The 20,216-nt window shown below is 44.0% G+C and overlaps 1 protein-coding gene across 2 annotated transcripts in view; it reads right to left on the bottom strand.

The window, feature by feature from the left end:
- The window catches only part of D130043K22Rik (RIKEN cDNA D130043K22 gene), a 56,309-nt gene extending 38,996 nt beyond the window's left edge, over positions 1 to 17,313 (bottom strand). For both annotated transcript variants that reach the window (NR_131787.2, NM_001081051.2), the window contains exons 1-4: positions 17,145 to 17,313; positions 7,889 to 8,034; positions 5,017 to 5,792; positions 4,334 to 4,523 (exon numbers count right to left, since the gene is read on the bottom strand). Coding sequence is in view for 1 of the 2 variants with exons in the window: in NM_001081051.2 (NP_001074520.1) it covers positions 4,334 to 4,523; positions 5,017 to 5,792; positions 7,889 to 7,943 (1,021 nt within the window). In the remaining variant the exon portion in view is untranslated. The remainder of the gene's footprint in view (positions 1 to 4,333; positions 4,524 to 5,016; positions 5,793 to 7,888; positions 8,035 to 17,144) is intronic.
- Positions 17,314 to 20,216: the final 2,903 nt, after the last annotated feature.

The raw sequence follows: 20,216 nt of genomic DNA, 5'->3' as shown, positions 1-20,216 counted from the left end.
GGAAGAAAATAACCATCCAGAACGAGCCGGTGTGTTGGGTGACAGTTTTACCAGTAGGTGAAGGACTACTGTTTTCTCTGTTGCAACCAGCTTTTTTCCTGACTCCCTGGTGAGCGGTCCTTCCTTACAGAAAGGTCAAGAGTGCTCATCAGTGTCTCAGTGTCATCAGCCACGCTGCTTGGATCCGGGAGCTCCTTGTAAGTGGCTGCTAATGGCCTTGCTCTTGGAGCTTTTCCAACAGGAAATCCAGGCAAGCTCAGTATGAGAAGGAAATTTAACTCCAGCAGCAGCAGGGACATTAACTCTCACCAAAAGCTGTCACCTGCTAATGCAGCAGAGCTCATTCACTGTACAACCTGAACGGCATCCATATCGTCCTACTATGGCTTCGGAGGTTTGCCTCAATTGGGCATTAGTTTCATTCATAATTTGGTTCAGAAAAACACTATGTGAATTGAGTTTTCTGTGACTCTGGCCCCTCCTGTCCCCATCCAAGCTTATCAAGATCTGTGCCATTCTCAAAGATACCCCAATATTCTGATATCACCATTAGCAGTCAGGGATCCCAAACCCAGGGCAGTTTCTCTTCTCTACACAGCTTCTCTTTCACCACAATCCTCTTCTCACTGAAGTTCAGGAGCAAAGTCAATAAATTGGAGGTTAGGGAGCACCAGGGAATCAAAACCGAGTCGGACCACTTCTCGGTGCATCTCCGATACCAGTCAGGTTTCAAATGTGGCTGAAGCTTTATGGCAGGCAGGGAGTGACGGTGGTATTACTATTATTTGATACAGAATCTTGTACAGTCCAGGCTGGTTTCTTATTCCGTATGTAGTCAGGGATGATCTTGAACTCCTGGTCCTCCTGCCTCCATTTCCCGAGTGCTGGATGACAGACTTGCACCTTCACGCCCACCTACACCCTTTGAAATGAGCTGTAGCTATAGCCACCCTCATATTCAAGTTGGTGTGGAAGCATTAACCCCCACTGGCCTTCTGGACTTAGTCTGGTTTTTATCTAATTTTCTTGCTGTAACAAAATGCCTGGCAGAAGCAACTTGAGGAAGGAAGGGTTTATTTTGCTCGCAGTGTGGGCAGGTCCAGTCCATCTGAGGCAGCAGGGGCGGGAGGCGGCTGACCACGCCCTGTCTACAGCCAGGAGGCAGAGAGAGGTGAATGCTGGTGCTCGCGGTTCCTTTTTGATGCCTTCCGGTCCCTGGCTCATGGAGTGGTGCTGCTCAAAGTTAAGGTCTTCCCACTCCATCGAACCTAATCTGGGGTGGGATGGGAACGGGGGCAGCCCTGGCTGTTCTTCGTTCTTCTTGGTTCTTCATGAGGCAGCCGAGGGAGCATCGACAGGAGTAAGACTTGATCTTACAGATATTTAGGGTTGCTTTATAACACCTACCTTAAGTCTAAGTCACTTTGTGTCAGTAGCAGACCTGCCTGAGTTCCACTGAGGCCGGAAGCTGCAGTCTCTGGTATTCAGCACCTACCTCATCATAAAACACCAGGGGATTTAAGTAAAGTAGCCTTTGTTCTACCTCCACAGGAACTGCTCAGCTCTAACTCCCTGCCTGCTACACATTGAAACGTGATTTCATCCTTTATTTCTATGTTCTCTCTAAAAAGTTTCCTATGAAAATTCTTTAAGAAAAGGAGGATTGGGGAATTAAGTAAAGGATTAATTGCTAGAGTCTTTCCCCTCTGGTCTGGATGCCTCTTGCTTGTCAGGCTAGGGGGAAGTTTGGAGCAATAAACTTCTATTGAACCAAGAGAAGAGAGTCACACTCGTAGAAGGAAATATTTTTACACAAGCAAATATGGATTAAACTTACATAAATCCATATACGGATTCATGCATACACATTCATAAATCTCCATTCAAACCAGTTGGGTCCAGCTTACATGCTATCTCATAATTACATACACATCTATACAAACACACACATTCATACTTATATGTATATATCGAGCAAAAGACCAAGCACCAGTGCAAAAAGAACTCACTCATTCTGGATGAAAAATGAGCTCCAATCTTTATTGCATGGGGAAAGAAAAGGCTTCTACGCTTTTATTGCTAAATGAATTAAACCCAAGTCTGTAAGAAGAAAGCTTTGTTCCCTTTAGTAAGACTAAACCTGCCTTGTTTTTAAGAAAAGAACTGTTCTGTCCCATGGTAAGGAGAAGCCTTCCTGCTCCTTCTGCTCTCTCTACAGCTTCTTCTTTTTTCTTCTTTCCCTCTGCATTATATATTGCTCTTAATATTTTAAGTTGCCTTTCTTCCAATTTTCCAATTGTGATCTTTCCAAGTGCCTGACCATCCAGCCAATCCATTGGCTACAGCCCATGAGTCAGTGAATAATTGTACATCTGGCCACTTCTTCTTGCAAACAAACTGTAATACCATGTGTACTGCCCGAAGTTCTGCCCACTGTGAAGATTTCCCTTCACCTGTGTCTTTCAAGGTTGTCCCAGAAAGGGGTTGTAATGCTGCAGCTGTCCACTTCTGGGTGGTGCCTGCATAACGTGCAGAGCCATCAGTAAACCAGGCTCTAGTCTTCTCCTCTTCGGTCAGTCGATCATAGGGAACACCCCATGAGGCTATATTTTTAAGTTATTCCACTCTGCATTCTCCTCCTAATTGTGCTCTCTCCTCCTGCTCTGATGTAACAATGCCCTCACTCCCAATGCCTTGCTCCCAATGCTATGTTCCCAAATGCTATCTCTTCAATATTATAACGTCCAATGTAGTCTTTCTTAGTCTTTTTGTACCTTTTCTAGGAGCACAGATCACATGATTTTTCCAAGCACCACTTTTTTACAAAAGTTCACTAGAAGTTTAAACATAAATTCAAATCATAAATTGAGTAGGAAGTTTAAAATGAGAAGGTTTATATGCATATCCATTATGAGTAATTATCTGGCTAAACATTCATCATCTGCCACCAGCACTACAAGTTCATGGAGAATTAAAAACCATAACTTTTGTGACTAAGTTATTAGTGAAGTTTTGTATAGATAAACCTAGTCAATATTTTATCTTCTGTCCTTGCACCTAGAGTAAGTCCACAATTCCCTTTGTATGACCTTTAGTTTATTGTTTTACAACTTCTTGGCATGTGCTCTAAGTCACAGATGCCTTCATGCTATCTCAGAAGCAATTAACTGGTGACATTTGAAGACTGGCACAGTTCTCAATGTACTTTTGACATCAGAAAGGACTTAAAAGCAGTCCTATTATAAAAGAGCTCAATAATTACTAACATAATTTTAGGAATTCTTATAGAATCATAATTAAGAATTAAGAAATCATCTATTTGTCTATATAGCATCACTCAAGACAGTACATTTTTGTTGTTCTGCAGAAATCTGCTCAAAATCTGCTAATACTTAGTGAATGTTATACATTTTTAATAATAACAGGCAAAGAATATTAATAGCAGGAAACTTTCTTAAAATCACATCTCCTCTGCCTTGTTTGAAGAAGCAAATCCATCATTAACTGTATAGTCCATGGTGGGACCATCTCAAGAAGATCACTTGCTAGTTTTTAGCTTTTCCTTAACGGCTCCTGGCACTAATCTAGGCAACCCTTCCTATTCTAGACTCCTATCTTGCCCTCTCTACTCACAAAACCAGCTCTAGCCAACCAATCTCCTGGTTCTTCCAAAATGTTGTGAATCTTGACCTCTCTTCCACACATGATGCAAGAGATCACTCATGGTGCTGAGATGCAGAAACAACAGTCTCTCAGTGCTTTCCCATGGAGAGAAGCATTAGAAACTAGAGAACACTGCAGGCCCTTCTGACCTGTCATGTTTCTTCTGCTTCCAGCATCAGGACAGGCTTTCTACAGTTCCCTTATCTCCACATTGAGATCACCTCAAATAGAAATACAGCTGCCCTGTGTTCTTGCTAGAAGTTCATTAACCAGAAATATATACAACACTCCGTCCCGTTAGAGCATGCGCTGCTCCCACTATAGAACAGGCTAGACCCATGTGAGCTGGTTAACCCTAACCTGCCAGTCCCTCCTCCAGAAAGGCTTCCTGGCACTCCTGGGAGGTCAGGCGATCTTCCTCTGCTGCCGGAGCATCCTCTCACGCCACTTCCCACTGAGTATCAGCCTCATCTTTCCACCTGTCAGTCTCCTCTCATGCTCTGCAGAGCCACAGAGGGACAAGGCCGAGTGCAATTCATCTTTTCCCTTTGGTTATATAGCACTGTGACTGTTATGCCTCAAGGCTGGGGCCGAAGGGAGGACTAAAACCTTAAACATTGTCGCTGCTAGATTCTTTACGTGTCTTCTAATTACAGTTTTCAGAAGTTACCTGTCCTGGAAGCAGTAGGTGACAAGGGCCACGGAGGAGGGGTTAGCCCAGTGAGGACTGTACTGGTAGGAAAAGTTGGGGTGCTGTGTTTTCTGCTCCGTGGCGTGACTGTAAAGTTGGAGTTTTTTTCCGTCGTGGCTGGGCTAGACTCCAGGCTGGCAGGGGAAGGATTATGGGAAGGCATTGGAACCTGTGGGATGAATTAACAAGGGTATATTGTTATGGAAAAAAATGAAGACTAGGAAGGCTTAGCAATGGATTGTTTGTGCCCACCGTCTCCAAATCCGTGCACTTAAAAGGGGGAGGTAGAGACAGGTAGAGGTCAGGTCATCAGGGTGACAACACTCAAGAACAGTACCAATGCCTTCCTTACAAGAAGACAGAGCTGGGAGGTGGTACAGGATCCTATAATTAGTGTCCTCAACGGGTACTCTTAGGTAGATAACCTAGGAAGAGGAAGCTCTGTGTTCTTTCCAAACTGCCTGCTTAGAGAAGGAAGCACAACAAAAGAATGCTGTTCTGTTTCCGGTGAGGCTCTGACAGACATTCCTCCTCTGGCATCGGCCTGAGGTAGTGCCCTTTAGGAGACACCTCCTTGGGTTCCTCTAGCCTGAAAGAGTCTGGCAGAGCTTAGCCCTGTGCTCCTTCCCTTGCCTACCCCGGCACATCTCAAGCACACCCACCTCTTTTCCAGAGCTATTGCTCGGTTGTTCTTGGAGCTGTAAAGTCTCTTCTCCTTCCAGTCCCTCCTCTGTAGGTAATGGGCTCGCAGAGGAAGGCCACACACTGCTTATTGAAGAGTGCCCGGGTGTAGGGGACCAAGTCGACTCATTCAGGGCCTGCAGCTGCTCCTGGTCCAGTGGGTGGGGCGTGGGATCCTGCAGCTTCTCCATGGAAGCAGCTGAGTTGTCTCCTGTAGCTGTAGCATTGAAACCTCCCTCGTTGCTGGGCAGCAGGCTCCAGTCGGGGTACTCTGCGCTACCTCTAGGGTCTTGCTGGTTGGAGGGCTGCAGGAGGCCCCGCTCCAGGTCTTTGTATTCATCTGAGTACTCAGTGGTCTCCTCTGGTCCCCCGTCTTTGCCAAGAAAGGGCAAGTCCTTCCTGAGGTCCTCAAGGGAGTCTCCCCAAGCTCCTGAGGGGGAGCCCCTGCTCAGCATCATGTCTCCATAGTCCAGCAGCTGCCCGGGCCTCTGGACAGGTCTGCGCACGAAAGTGAGGTAAGACCGGATGGGGCCTGTGGTCCTGGGCTCGCAATTCTCCGAGCGCATGCATTTCACCAGATAGCAGCTGCCCTCAAACCACCAGGCCAGGTCACAGGTGAGCAAGTCACAGCAAGCGGCCGTGCAGTCTCCCACGGAGAAGGTTTGAGACACCCGCATGATTCTGATGGTTTCCGGGTTAGGTGAAATGATGGCATCGGAGTAAGTCCTGCCCTCAGAGCACTGCTGAGAACTGCCTCCTGAGGACCAGAGTGGTACATGATTCAATTGGTAAGCAGACCAAGGAACTACTCAGAGCTCAAAAGAAGAAACAACAAACGACCCATAAAGACGTCGGGAAAATATCCAAGCGGCATCGTACACTTGGGAAATAACCCCAGCACTTTGGAAGTAGAGGCAGGAGGACCAGGAGTTCAAGGTCATCCCTGGGAGCTTGGGAGCCAACATGGGTGGGCTACATGGCACCTGGTCTCAAGAAATCAAATCAAACCCAACTTCAAATGCAGACTCTCGATTGAAAGGTATATGATATATATGCACATATATGCATGCACACACATGACATGAAAGTAGAAAGGAGACTACAGGAAGAGGGAAGTTTTGAAAGGAGGGGGAGAAAGTGGCTAATGGCAGAGCAGGGTGACAGACCACCATGCTTTCTCTCATATGCAGAATGTAATATCACACACACACACACACACACACGTATTCCAAGGAAGCCACTCCAGAAAACCGGAGCCTCCTCCATCCCTGGCTATTCAGCCAACCATCAACACTCCCTACAGAAGGGTTCACTGCTATGCTCCCATCCAGACAGTCACCTGTCTCTCCAGCCATTCATCCATTGTTCACTCACTCACCTTCCACCCACCCTCTATTCTTCCTCTTACCTCTCCATCCCCCTATTCTTCTTTCTATCCACGTATGTTTTTTCAACCATTCATGTGCCTTTTTACCTATACATTCTATCTCTTTGTATAATTCCATTCTTCTCTACTTGTGTCTCCTTTTTATGTAACTTACAACAAGCCTTGTGTAAAAACTAGTTGTAGAAGTAACAGAAAAGTACTGTATCTTTGTTTTGTTGATGTTTTTAATAGATTTTTTAAAAAAATCTCACAGGCTGATAATAGATCATCTGAAAGGAAAATGTCTAAGGAGAGAAAATACTTGTCCTCAGTACAAATGTCTAATCAAACGTTTGTTTGTTTGGTTTCTGAGATGGGTCTCACTGTGTAGTCCTAGCTAACCTGGAATTCACAGGGATCCATCTGCCTCTGTTTCCCAAGTGCTGGGATTAAAGGTGTGCACCACTAAGCCTTGTTTTACATTCCACTTGGTTTTACTCAGATTCTCAATAATAAACTATTCATCTTTCTACAGAGTCACTGCAATGGGCACTGGCATGCACTGCATGGAGTGTGGCCTGTTCTTTTCTGTGACAAAACAGACACAGACCTCAACAGCACGAGAGTTCCTTCCTAGTAAGGGATGGTCATTCACAGCTGTTTTAATAACTGTGGCTTTAGTCACAGACAGTTTCTAACAGGAAACATGTGAAAATAGCTGCATGGTGCATAGGAACCACCTTTGTGTTGCATGTACACAGATCACTGTAATAGATTTTTTAGTAGCACAGTAGCGTGATCATTTTTAGTGTCTCATTAGCGGGGTAGGTAGGTTAGCAGTATCATGACACGGGGCCAGAGCCAGAAAGTTTGCTCAGTGGGTAAAGATGCATGCTTCCACGACTGATGGCCTGAATCTATATGGTAGGAGAAGAGAACTGATTCTCATGAGCTGATCTACACACACACACACAATGAGTAAATGCAACATAATGCCAAATATCAGCTCTGTGGAAAGACTACTTCATCCAATGTAAGAGAAATTAGATCTGACACACGTGTTCCTTTTCCAATTAAAAAAAAAAAGCAACACGTGAAGCTGATGTCTCAAACACGAATCACGTGAATAGTTTTGATCTGTCATTTTTCTGAGAAGAGCTAGGTCCAGCACATAAGGGAAACAAAACCACACCCCTTAGGAAGATCAAGAGAGAATGGGGGAACAGAGGTAAGGAACCCTAACCTCTCCAAACATTTGCATTTTTATGACACCTCTCCTTGATGTATATGAAGACCAAGCCAGAAGTTTCTTCCTGGCCCAGATGGTCAGACGTGCTTTCGTTCCCTTGAAGACATGTGTCCTGGTCATGCAGCAAGTGAGTCAGAGCAGAACCATGTTTAATGTCTGGCCCTGGCCACCATAAACCACGGGAGCCAACATTGACAAGTCTCCCAGAAAATTCGATGGTTTGCTAATGACTTCCTACCTGCCATGGCTGCCAGCAGCAGCAATGAAGACAGTACTCCTGGTGGGGACACCATTCTGCCTCACACAGAATGCGGCTTCCAGGGCAGTGGACTTAAAACACTCCCTTTGATGGTTGATGAGCCAGCCAGGTGTAGCCTTCTAGAACTTCAAAGAAAACAAAACAGGGACGAAAGAAGAAGAAAGGATTAGGTAAATGTGGATTGAAATACATCATTCCTGTCCTGTATTCATGTTAATAGGAAAGCTGCTCTGTTCACAGAATAGAGTCATATCCCAAGCAGCCAACTCTCCAGAGAGGTTTGTTGTTGTTGTTTTATTGCTTTTTTTTAAAGATTTATTTATTTATTATATGTAAGTACACTGTACTGTCTTCAGATACTCCAGAAGAGGGCGTCAGATCTCATTACGAGTGGTTGTGAGCCATCATGTGGTTGCTGGGAATTGAACTCAGGACCTTTGGAAGAGCAGTCAGTGCTCTTAACTGCTGAGTCATCTCTCCAGCCCTTATTGCTTTTTAAAAAGATTTATTTATTTTATATGAGTACACCATTGCTCTCTTCAGACACACCAGAAGAGAGCATCAGATCCCATTATAGATGGTTCTGAGCCACCATGTGGTTGCTGGGAATTGAACCTCTTGGAGGAGCAGTTGGTGCTCTTAACCACTGAGCCATCATCTCTCCAGCCTGAGAACTTTGTTAAAATAGCCAGAACAGTTAGTTCCTAAGAAGACAAAACAAGCCGAGCACGGTGGAACATGCCTTTAATCTCAGAACTCAGAAGGCAGAGACAGGTAGATCTCTGTGAATTTGAGGGCAGCCTGTGAATAGTCCCAAAAGAGGCAGAGCTAAATAATGCCTCAAAAACAAAACAAAAAGCAAAAGGTTTTATGTCAGTTCACCCTACAGACTGGAAATAAGGGCCAATCAATTGAGAAAAGCAAGGCTCTATATTACAGTGCCTTATGGCAAAAGAGTCAACCACTGTCAATTGAGTTTAGCAGACTCAAAGGTGGAAGAGAGGAAAGGCTGTTTAGTGGATAAAGGAGAGGTTTCGGGTGTGTTGGGAGAGGAGGCTCCTACTATGGGAGACAGTCCTGGGTAGCGTGAGTGGAACATCCAGTGGTTAGTATGGGGAACTCTACTGCATAGTTTAATGCCAACTTGACACAAAGTCATCTGAGGAGAGAACCTCAATTAAGAAACTGCCTCTGTAAGATAGAACTGTAGGCAAGCTCTGTGGGGCACTTTCTTTAATTAGTAACTGATGTGGGAGGACCCAACCTATTGTGGGTGGGCCATTCCAGGACTGGTGGTCTTGTGTTCTATAAAAAAGCAGGCTAAGCAAGCCATGGGGAGCAAGCCAGTAAGCAGCGCCCCGCCGTGGTCTCTGCATCGGCTGTTGCCTCCGAGTTTCTGCCCTGTTTGAGTTCCTGTTCTGACTTCCTTTTGAAGATGAACAATGATATGGAAGTGTAAAACACATAATCCCTTTTCTCTCCAACTGGATTTTAGGTCATGGTGTTTCATGGCAGCAATAAAAACCCTAACTGAGGCAAGAGTGTGTTTGCTTTGTCTGGCTAGTCCCAAGCTAGGAAAGGGGGTTAGAAATTAGGAAAGCTATCAATTAATAAAGTCCTGCCTTCTTGGAGCTAAGTGCTGGAGAAGGTATTATTTAGCCTCATGGAGTACTAGAGATGGCAGTCCAGCTTCCCAGAAGTCTCTTGGCAGGCTGGCTTCCTGGACTGTATTATAGATAAAGGGTTGGGTTCCTGGGCAGTTTCTATTTGTGGGTCAGAGTTCTGCTTTTGTATACGGTCCAGCTACTCCCATTTGTACCTTCAGTATCTCGGAGCCCATGTGCCTGTTCTTTCATTTCCAACACGTGACTATGTGATTTACCAGCTCCAATACCAGGGTTTCTTAGACTTACAGATGGCCAAGTGGTAGAGGAGCTATGTTGTTGTTGCTCTTTGTTTATGGGTTTCAAAGTGTCTGGGTTTGCATAAAATCATGGAAGGCATAGAGTGAATTAATAGCTGTTTTACTGAACTTTCAAATCCATTAAAACCCAAACCTTCTGGCCATTCTGTGATTGAGTTTTTAAAGAGGCAAACACAATCTGGATCCTGATATCATCCATGTAATCACTACTATATTCTCCCTTACAGAATGAAATCTTATCCCAGTGTTCAGGAGGCCAGAGCAGGTTGATCAAAAGTTCAAGACCAGCTTGGGCTACATAAAACTCTGCTTCCAAAGAGACCAAACTTCCTTATGGCTGGAGAGGTGGCTCAGGCGATCAGCAGGACCTGCTGATGGGAAGACGGAAGGTGAGGGCTAAGGGCAAACTCCAGGGGAGTCAGCAAACACAAGAACAGTTGTATTACTCAGAGTGGGAGACAGTTCAGGAGAAATGTGGTAGAGTGGCTATGCAGGACACTGTGGGCAGCCACATCAACCCAAGACTTCCTCTGAGGCCTGGGCCAAAGGACAGAGAAATTCAGTTCTGTGTCAGATTAGGCAGCATTTGGGAAGCAGAGGGAATTGGATCCTTGTGAATTCCAGGGCAACGTGGTCTACACAGCAAGTTTCAGGATAGCCAGAGCTACATAATGGAGAGACTATGTCTCAAAACAAACAAACAAACAAACACAGTGCAAAGTCCTTTGTGAAGGACAGACATACCCAGTCATACACAGACACAGATTCACAAAACAGCCTTCAGTCTGGCACAAATCCATCCAGACAGACAGAAGTCAGAAGACACAGGGAGCCCTAAAGTAGAGAATTCAATGGTTCTCTTAGTTAAATGACACCAAGGGTAAGTTCTTTACTATTGGTGACTTGGAGTTTATTATTCATGCCTTTAGTTCATGCAGACATAAATCCTACAACCTTAAAGAACTGAACTATGCAGCCACCAGAAACAGCTTGCACACAAATTCTTCCCCAGAGCTTCCAGATAAGAATGTAAGTTGTTGGGCTGGAGAGATGGCTCAGCGGATAAGAGCATTGACTGCTCTTCCAAAGGTCCTGAGTTCAAATCCACACGGGGGCTCACAACCACCCATAATGAGATTCTGACACCCTCTTCTGGTGTCTGAAGACAGCTAAGTGCACTTATTAAAAAAAAAAAAAAAAGAACGTAAGTTGTAAGTTGTTAAGTAATTGGTCCAGGCTGAAACATTCCCCCGCTGAAGGAAGAACGATTCCTCAGGCCCATGAAACTTACAAGGTCATAACGCTCCCTCTCCCTTGGTTATGAAAAGTTACAGGTTAAGAAGACTCTTTAAGGGCAGGAGAGATGGCTCAGCAGTTAAGAACACTGACTGCTCTTCCAGAGGTCCTGAGTTCAATTCTCAGTACTGACGGCTCACAACCGTCTGTAATGGGATCAAATGCCCTCTTCTGGTGTGTCTGAAGACAGCTACAGAACCCATAAACATAAAATAAATAAATTTTTTTTTAAAAAAAGAAGAAGACTTTTAAGTAGTGTAGCTGCCTGCAACTGCCTCAGGAAACTCCAGTGTTGGAGTTTTGTGAATGGTCAGCCATGCTGGGTGGGCTTCTTTCGTGGTGATGGAGTTGCTCCTGTAAGTAATGACAATGAACTCATTGGTCCATTCAGCTAAATAGAACTGCATTTTTGGAGTACTGTTGCCCTCTCTATTTTCCCAGGAAAAGCCACATGGCACATCCCAATAGAAACTTGATCTGAGTCTTGATTCGAGTCCCTCATAAATTCTAGCAAATGTATGATACTTTAAGTCACCATTTTTGTAATAATTTATGCTATGGCAACATCAAACTAATACAGCAGGCATGTGGGGTAGACTGCCTGACATTGTAAAATATTACGAGGTCTCATAGACAACACTGAAGGCTAAGAAAGGGTAGTGAGTCCTATTTCTTGGGACTGGAAAAACACAGAGTTATAAACTTCAAGATCAAAAACAAATAGGAGGATTGCAAAGATATGTTTATTACCAGAACTTTGTTTTGGGAACTCGTAAAGAACTAATTTAGAAGTATCTCCACATTGATTGTGGCATAGGCATATATATAAGCATTTTTATGGGATGTAGAAATAGCTTAGGAGTTAAGAGTTGCTTGCAGCTGTGAAGAGGTGTCATGACCAAGGTAACTCTAATAAAATAAATGATTTAACTGTAGGCTTGCTTACAGTGTCAGAGGGTTGTCCTACTATTATGGTAGAAGCTTAGTGGCACTCACGGTGCTGGAGCAGTAGCTGAGAGCTACATCCTGATCCACAGGCAAGAGAGATGTAGGGCCTTGTGTGGGCTTTTGAAAGCCTATACCCAGTGACACACTTCCTCCAGCAAGGTGAACACCTACTCCAACAAGGCCACACCTTCTGATCCTGATAATCCTTAAAAAGTGCCATTCCCTGATGACTAAGTGTTCAAATATATGAAATTATGGGGACCATTCTTATTCAAACAACCATATATATGTATGTGTGTGTGAACGCGCACACATGTGTGTGTTCTTATAGTTTCCCTTTTCCAACTCATATTTTTTATTTTTTTCCGTAAAAATATTCAAATATTAACCAAGAGAACTAATTGCAATCTATTTTAATTAAAAAGTAGCTTCTTTGTAAGCTTTAGTTTTGAGGTTTTTTTCAAGTAAACTGATAGTAAATTAAAAATTTTTAATTTAAAAACTAAAAAACCTAGGGGGGTTGTGATCAGGATGTAAAGTGAATAAAAAATAAATATTTTTAAAAAATTAAAAGCCTAACCAGCACAGGGTCTATCTGTATATGGGCATGTGCGTGTGTGTGTAGTACACATGGAGACCAGAAGAAGGCATTGGGTCCTCTGGAGCTGGAGTTACAAGCAAGAAGAGTCTTCGGCAAGAGAGGCAAGTATGCCTAACTGCTGAGCCATTGCTCCAGCCACTCTGTCAACCTGTAAGCTTTCTCATTAGTAGAACAGGTTGAACTGGTAACAGAAGATGACATCAGTGGGATTATACAGTGGCAAAGGCAGCAGCTGCCACACCAGCAGCAGTAGGAGCAGTGGCGAGGCAGCAGCTAGAGTGTTCCAGGCAGCTGCTGGAGGCAGAAGAGCATAGGTTAAAAACTATTGGCCCGGTCTCTGGACGAGTCCCAGGGAGCTGCCAAGTAATGGGTGAAAATCTGTGATATTTTATTCCCAAGAACTATAACTATGTCTGCTGTCCAAAGGTCCTGTCTAGGCCCAAGAGCTGTCACAGTAGACACCCTAAGACCTGCAGGTCCCAACCCCCAAGGCTTTCCCAGATATTGTAACATAAGCAGGCACAGCCTGCTACTAGAAGGTAGGGAGTACAGCCAAGTGCTAGGGCTACAGGTAGAATAGCCCCATCATAGCCTCCACCTCCAAGTGCTCAGAGACCTAAGTCTCTGGCTTCTAAAGTCAGATACAGCAGGGCTCCTGCTCTTAGGGCTTGGATGTGGAAGCCTCTGGGTCAGCACTGGGCATCTGAAAGTCCGTTACTACTGACGTCTGAACAGCTATACTCGTATTGTACCTACTAAGCCATATTGATGGTCCTGGTGGTAGTGTTTTTTGTTGCTTTTGGGTTTGTGGATTTTTGGGGAGTGGGGGCAAGGTATCATGCAGCCCAGATTAATTTCAAATTTACTATATAGCCCGGGATGACTTTAAATTCCAGAGCCTCCTGCCTCTCCCTCTTCTGAGTGCTGGAATTGCAAACATGGATCAGTCACGCTCAGCTCAGTTTTATTACTCAACTACACTTTAACAAAGCTGATGAAGAAAATGCAATACAAGGGGCAGAAACTTCCCAGAATTGATAGAAACTGGTAGGAAATAAAAATCCCCCAGTTCTGAGCAGGTGCTAGAGTGTGAATTTGGATCTTTTCAAAATGCATTTGGAGCTTAAACTCATTTGATGAGCTATAATGAGGGCAGAGCTGTAATGGATAGGATTTGTATTATGTGGTGTTTTGAGGTAGGATCGATGTGGTTTTGGCTAGCTTGTAAAGTAGATTTTTAATGGAAATAGAACAGTAACATACCAGTTACTTTATGCCTTTATATTTTATATTTGTGAGAAAGCAAATTTTTCAGAGTACTAACTGTAATTAACTGAGTGTTAAATTGGCATGCTTTTAGATCATATCTGTTATATTTACTGTTTTTATAAAGCTGTTACAAGAAAAGATGCATGGATTTTCTGATGTTTCTAGTGAAACTTAACTTTATTCATCAAAAAAAGTTTTGGCCACGTTAAAATCTACTTTTAGTGGCATATTTTTAAAAAAAAAAAAAAGAATTTTTTTCCTGAACATTTTTATCTCAAAAATAACTTTTACTGGACTGGAGAGGTGGCTTGGCTCGATGGCTAAGAGCACTTGCTGCTTTCCCAGAGAACTCAAGTTTGGTTCCCAGTACTACCACAAGGCAGCTCACAACCATCTCCAACTCCAACTCCAAAGGATCCAGCACTCTCTTCTGGTGTCTGTGGGTACCCGGACACATGTACCATACACGCAGCTATATAAATAGTTTTTTTAACTTTTTAAAAAATGTAACTTGTAATTACTTAAGTTTTGTGGGTTTTTCTTTTTTTGTTTGTTTTTTTGTTTTTTTTTTTGAGACAGGATCTCAAATAAACCAAACTGTCCTCTGACTTGATAGATTGTCCTCTGACTTGATAGATTAGCCAAAGACGATCATCTTGCCTGAATCCAGGAATTAAGCTGGGTGTAGTGATACACACACCTTTGATCCCAGCACTCAGGAGGCAGAGGCAGGAGGATCTCTTGAGTTTGAGGCCAGCCTGCTCCACATAGTAAGTTCCTTGACAGCTAGGGATATACAGAGAAACTATGGTTGGTTGGTTGGTTGGTTGGTTGGTTGGTTTGTTTGTTTGTTTGTTTCCGAGACAGGGTTTCTCTGTGTAGCCCTGGCTGTCCTGGCACTCACTCTGTAGACCAGGCTGGCCTCGAACTCAGAAATCCACCTGCCTCTGCCTCCCAAGTGCTGGGATTAAAGGCGTGTGCCACCAACGCCCAGCGAAACCATGTTTTTTTTTTTTTTTTTTTTTTTGGTTTTTTTGAGACCGGGTTTCTCTGTGTAGCCTTGGCTGTCCTGGAACTCACTTTGTAGACCAGGCTGGCCTCGAACTCAGAGATCCACCTGCCTCTGCCTCCCAAGTGCTAGGATTAAAGGAGTGCACCACCACGCCCGGCCGAAACCATGGTTTTTTAAGAAGCATTTGTGTAATAGTATCTTATTTTAATTATTTTCTAAATGGGCCTCTAAGTTTGGATCCTAGCACCTAGGTCAGGAAGCTTACAAATGCCTAGAACCCTAGCTCTAAGAGTTCAAACTCCATGTGTGGCATACAGGCACACTCGCACACAAATCAAAACCAAAACCAAAAGCAACAGCATCCCTCTGTATTTCCAAAGCTGGCCTCCAACACTAGGGTTTGAGCAATCCTTCACAGCTCAGCACGTGCAAATTCTATTTTTATTTTAATTCCTATAGAAATTCCACTGAGTAGGCCTTACTATTTTCTCTATTTTACAGATGAGAACAATGGGGCTTAGAGGTTATAGTTTCCTTAATATGAGGGGAGGTCGCCTCTAACAGCTGAACCACAACCCTAAGCAGACCATCTTTTCCCATCAGGCTATTTGTCACCCAACACTGTACATGCGCGCGCGCGCGCGCGGACACACACACACACACACACTCCAACCCCTGCCCCAAACAGACATCCTTATTTCCACAAATTGGTTTTAAAAGGAAAGGCTGTCTGTTGGGGGTGAGGGGCACTTAAGTCAAGAACAAACCTTAAACATACTTCTTACTTTATAACTCACCAAAGCTCTCCTTCAGCTCTCTAAACCGTGAGGATGAGAGCTCAGTGACCGTTACCTTTCTGAAAGGACACGCATCCCTGCCTCGGCATTTTACCCAGCAGCGGTGTGCTGTCTGTTCCTGTTACCGGAGGTTCTAAAAATTCCTGCTGCAGGCTTTTGTTTGTTTGTCTTGTTTCTTGTTTTATCTCCTGTTCAGTTTGCAGAGAATTCAGCTTTCTCAGTGAGTTCTAAGTTTGGAACTGAACTGAAATCTCTACTTTGCCCCATCTGCATTAGAAGTAACTAAAATCATGAGCATGAAATAAAAATGTACATGTGACACAACTTCAGTCTCTCTGAGGAACTTTCCCAGGCGCCGTGCATTTCAGGAATAAATTAATACACACATCCACCTTGAACATTTTTGTGGTTTTTAGGAAATGTGATCTACACTTTTTTCCATTATTAACACAAATGCCACTCAACTTTTCTGCTCAAGCACTAGGAAAAATATCAACATCTAACTCACAAACGAAAATGTTCAGTAAAGCCAGCAATAAAGATGAGCGTGAATATGCTCCGGCTTGCTTGCTCCCTTCAGACAATTATGAAAACAAATGGTGTTGAGAACGATGACTAGCGATTGCAGCTTTGTGATCCTGATAAATCTGTGCCATTCCTTGGAGAGAATTCAAAGAGCAGGAAGAAAAGCCTTTATACAGCGCTAAGCTTCTGGTGACGGTAAAGAGAGGAGATGAATGCATTTGGTAAGTGGTAGCGAGGTCCACGACAACAGCACTAAACGAAATTTAAAGGTAATTCTTCAGTCTAAAGCATGCAATTTGCGAGGTTGGAAAGATCCCCAAATCTCCCGCCTCCACGAAACAGGGAAACCATCAAATCATGCAACTATCTAGGATTGCTTTTCCTAGGTGTCCAGAAGAAGCCTTAGAAGTCCCCCTCTTGGCTTTTTTTTTTTTTTTTTTTTTTTTTTTTTTTTTCTGACACCACCTACCTGCTTGCTGTCGTCGTTGCTGACAGTTGGCCAGCTGGGCTGGGAGATGGGATTCTGCACCTGAGGTGGCTGCTGAAGCTAAACACTGCAAGCTCACTGGAGCTTCGTTCAACACCCCATCACCCAGTCTCATAAACACACTCATATCCTGCATCCCTAGGCAGAGGTAAGGAGGAATCCCAACTACACCCTAGCTAGAAATCCGGGGACCTGGAGTCCAGATTAAAAGCCTCTGACTAAGATACGAAATGCATTTAGCAAATGCCAGTTCTGAATGAACTTTAAAGAAACCGATTCTTAGGTTTAAGGTTAGCTGCCCAAGTCTCCCTGACTCCACCCTGCTGAGAACCCATCGATCCAAACAGGAACGCAGGCAGCTGAGTGCGGCTCTTACCTCCATCCCCAGCGATCTCCAGGCTCCGCGGTACTCCAGACTGGCCAGCCGCTGATGTCCAGTTGAGACACCTGCGAGGCACACCTGCAGGCGACACCTGCCCACCCCTGCGGCTGCACAGACAGACGCTGCGAGCCCGCGCTGGTGATTCAGCGCCTTTCTGCCTCCCGGGTTACCAGGGCGACGCATACGCACGCGCACACACGCCCCTAGGGATGGCCTGCGCCGCAGCCCGCACTGCCCCGCTAAGCAGAGGGGCCTCCGTTGCTTCCCTGCTCTGGTCCCTCGCCCACCCCTTTCCTGCCATGGTTCTGAACTGTTGAGGGGATAGACAGGTCGTCTAGAAAAATGCTCCACCCGGGGAAGCAAGCACTGCTTGGCTCAGACTACTCCAAGTCAAGTCACCTGGCCATTCAAGTCTTGTTTCCAGCCAAGCCTTTTTGCAAGACCCCCAACCCCATAACTAATCTGCTTGGTTTCAAGTGCTGCTTTCAAATCAAGGATGGTAAACTGGGCCTAGGTCGTCACAGAGCAACTCTACTTTGCAGGTTAAATGGGTGCCAAGTGCATTTCAACATTTGTGTCTTGTAGTGAGAATCTTGAGTCAGAGGAAATTCTAAGTCAGTGGAACACTGTTCCTTGTATTTTTAGTTTTGTAATAAGGACAAGAAAGTGTCTAGGAACTGGCATTAAGGGGCAGAAAGGACGGGCAGAGTATTCTTTATACATCCACGGTGGCTTAATGACTGAGTCGCACACCAGTATAAGCCTGCACTGTCATCTTTGTGGAGAAACATCAGACAGGTTACAAATGTTACTAAATGTCTCCTGTTAGAAAATGGAGATGACCCAAGAACAGAAGTCCACCCTAGGACTCATGAGGCTGAAGCAAGAGCTTCACGATTTCAAACAATAACACTCTTTCAAACAATAAATTAAAAAGCCAGATACAGTTACCAGGCCAGCCCAGGCTACTTAATGAGGCTTTTCTCTTAAGGGGAGGGGCAGTGAGATGGCTCAGCCAGTAGTAGAGGGACTTACTTTACCAAGGCTGATGACTTGAGTTAGATCTACCAGAAGACCCACATAAAATTGGAAATGACTCCACAAACTGCCCTCTGGCCTCCTCATGTGTACTTACAAACACCATACATGTAAAAGCATCATATAGGATGAACACGTTAACTAATGGAGATAAAGAGCCACTAAGGAGGTAAAGAGAATAAGCTATAAAACGGAGAAGGCCCGGGCCTTTAATCCCAGTCCTACAGTTGTAGAGGCAGCTACATCTCAAAGCCAACATGGTTTACAGAGGGAGTTCCAGGACAGCCAAGGCTACAGAGAAACCATGTTTCAAAAAAACCAAAATAGAAGACTGAGAATAAAAATAAGCATGGACTAAAAAGGGGGAAAAATCATTAATTCAGTCACTAAATGGGCTCAGAGGGCAAACACCAAACCTCACTGTAGGAAGACATTTCCTTCTCTCATGGTACATATTAATGATAGCTAGAGAAAAGATGCAGGCAGTGAAGAGATACAGAAGGCATGAGTCACAAGATGAGAATAGTTAAATCAGTGTACAACTCTCCCAGCCCTCATATAGGAGCAAAAGACAGTCATCAGAGGTCCGAATGGAGATAAACAACTACACATCCCTACAGACTAGAAAATGTGAACTTACCTTCAACTTTCCCCCTCCAAAACAACCAAACTGCTTACCACGAGAAAGAAAATCAGCTTACCTCTCCTCTGTCCGTCATCAGTGTGATGAACAAAATGCCAGTCTCCTTCAGACTGATGTGAAACTACCTCTCTGGTACTCAGTGGACCCTAGCCCCTTTTTTATCAGACAGGGTTAAAGAGAAATGATTCAAGCGTTTGTAGATTTTTTCCCCCCTGACTGTTCACTTCTATGTTATCTGAGAAATTTTGCACAATAACAACATGGTACTATTTTTGGAGGAATAAAGTTCAAGGTTAAAATACACTGCACACTCCACATGGATGGCAAAAACTGCTATGAGGCAGGGTCACTAAATCTTCAGCCTCATGATATAGTTCAATGGCAGACTATTTGCTATCAATTTAAGCGTAGCAATTCACCAAAGGTAGAGATATTGTTTTCTGTTCAGAAAAAAAAAAAAACAAGAAAACCCCTCAAGATATTACAAATTGGGCTGGAGAGATGGCTCAGTGCTTAAGAGCACTGGCTGCTCTTCTGGAGGTCCTGAGTTCAATTCTCAGCAACGTTACATAGTAGCTCATAACCATCTATAATGGGATCCAATGCCCTCTTCTGGTGTGTCTGAAGACAGCTAGAGTGTACTCATATACACTAAATAAATAAATCTTTAAAAAAAAAGGTATTACAAAATACTAGGTTCTTACATCTTTCAGTTTGCCCATTAAAGACTATAGTGGCTTATGTTCCCTTTCTCCTTTTTGTATTTTCGAGACAGGGTTTCTCTGTGTAGCTATGGCTGTCCTGGAACTCACTTTGTAGACCAGGCTGGCCTCGAACTCAAAAAATCTGCCTGCCTCTGCCTCCCAAGTGCTGGGATTAAAGACGTGCACCACCACGCCCGGCTTCTCCTAACTTATATTTTGTCCTAAGTGTTAAACAAGGAAAGTATTTTATGTAGACACATAAACGAAATTGTACTTTCATGTTTTTATACTGATGGCCTAATAGTTTATTTCATATTGTGGTATTAACCCATTTCAATGTTTCTGCAATGTGACATACTGTGGTCTTTTAAACTTAATTCTACCAAAGGAGTGAGTACCATCCTCCTTTACCACACTGCTCCTTCAAGCCTTAATGTTTAAAATTATGATTAAAATAGTTCCTGTCCTTTCCTTTGTCAGTAGGAAAGGCATACCACCCTATTATAAGTTCAAACTGTTTTTAGGTGTTTAGTTTGGGGTTAACAGGTAAAAATGTCACTTCATTCTAAATTTCCTTATTTTGTCAGTCCTGGCTAGCCTTACATTAATGACAATCCTCCTGCCCCAGCCTCCAAAATGTCAGGAATTTAATATAACAAAACACATTTGGTGATTCCCACT

Source organism: Mus musculus, chromosome 13, assembly GCF_000001635.26.
Source record: "Mus musculus strain C57BL/6J chromosome 13, GRCm38.p6 C57BL/6J".
Classification (NCBI taxonomy): domain Eukaryota; kingdom Metazoa; phylum Chordata; class Mammalia; order Rodentia; family Muridae; genus Mus; species Mus musculus.
Note: the sequence above shows the minus strand (reverse complement) of the source record. Positions and strands in the feature narration are given on the sequence as shown.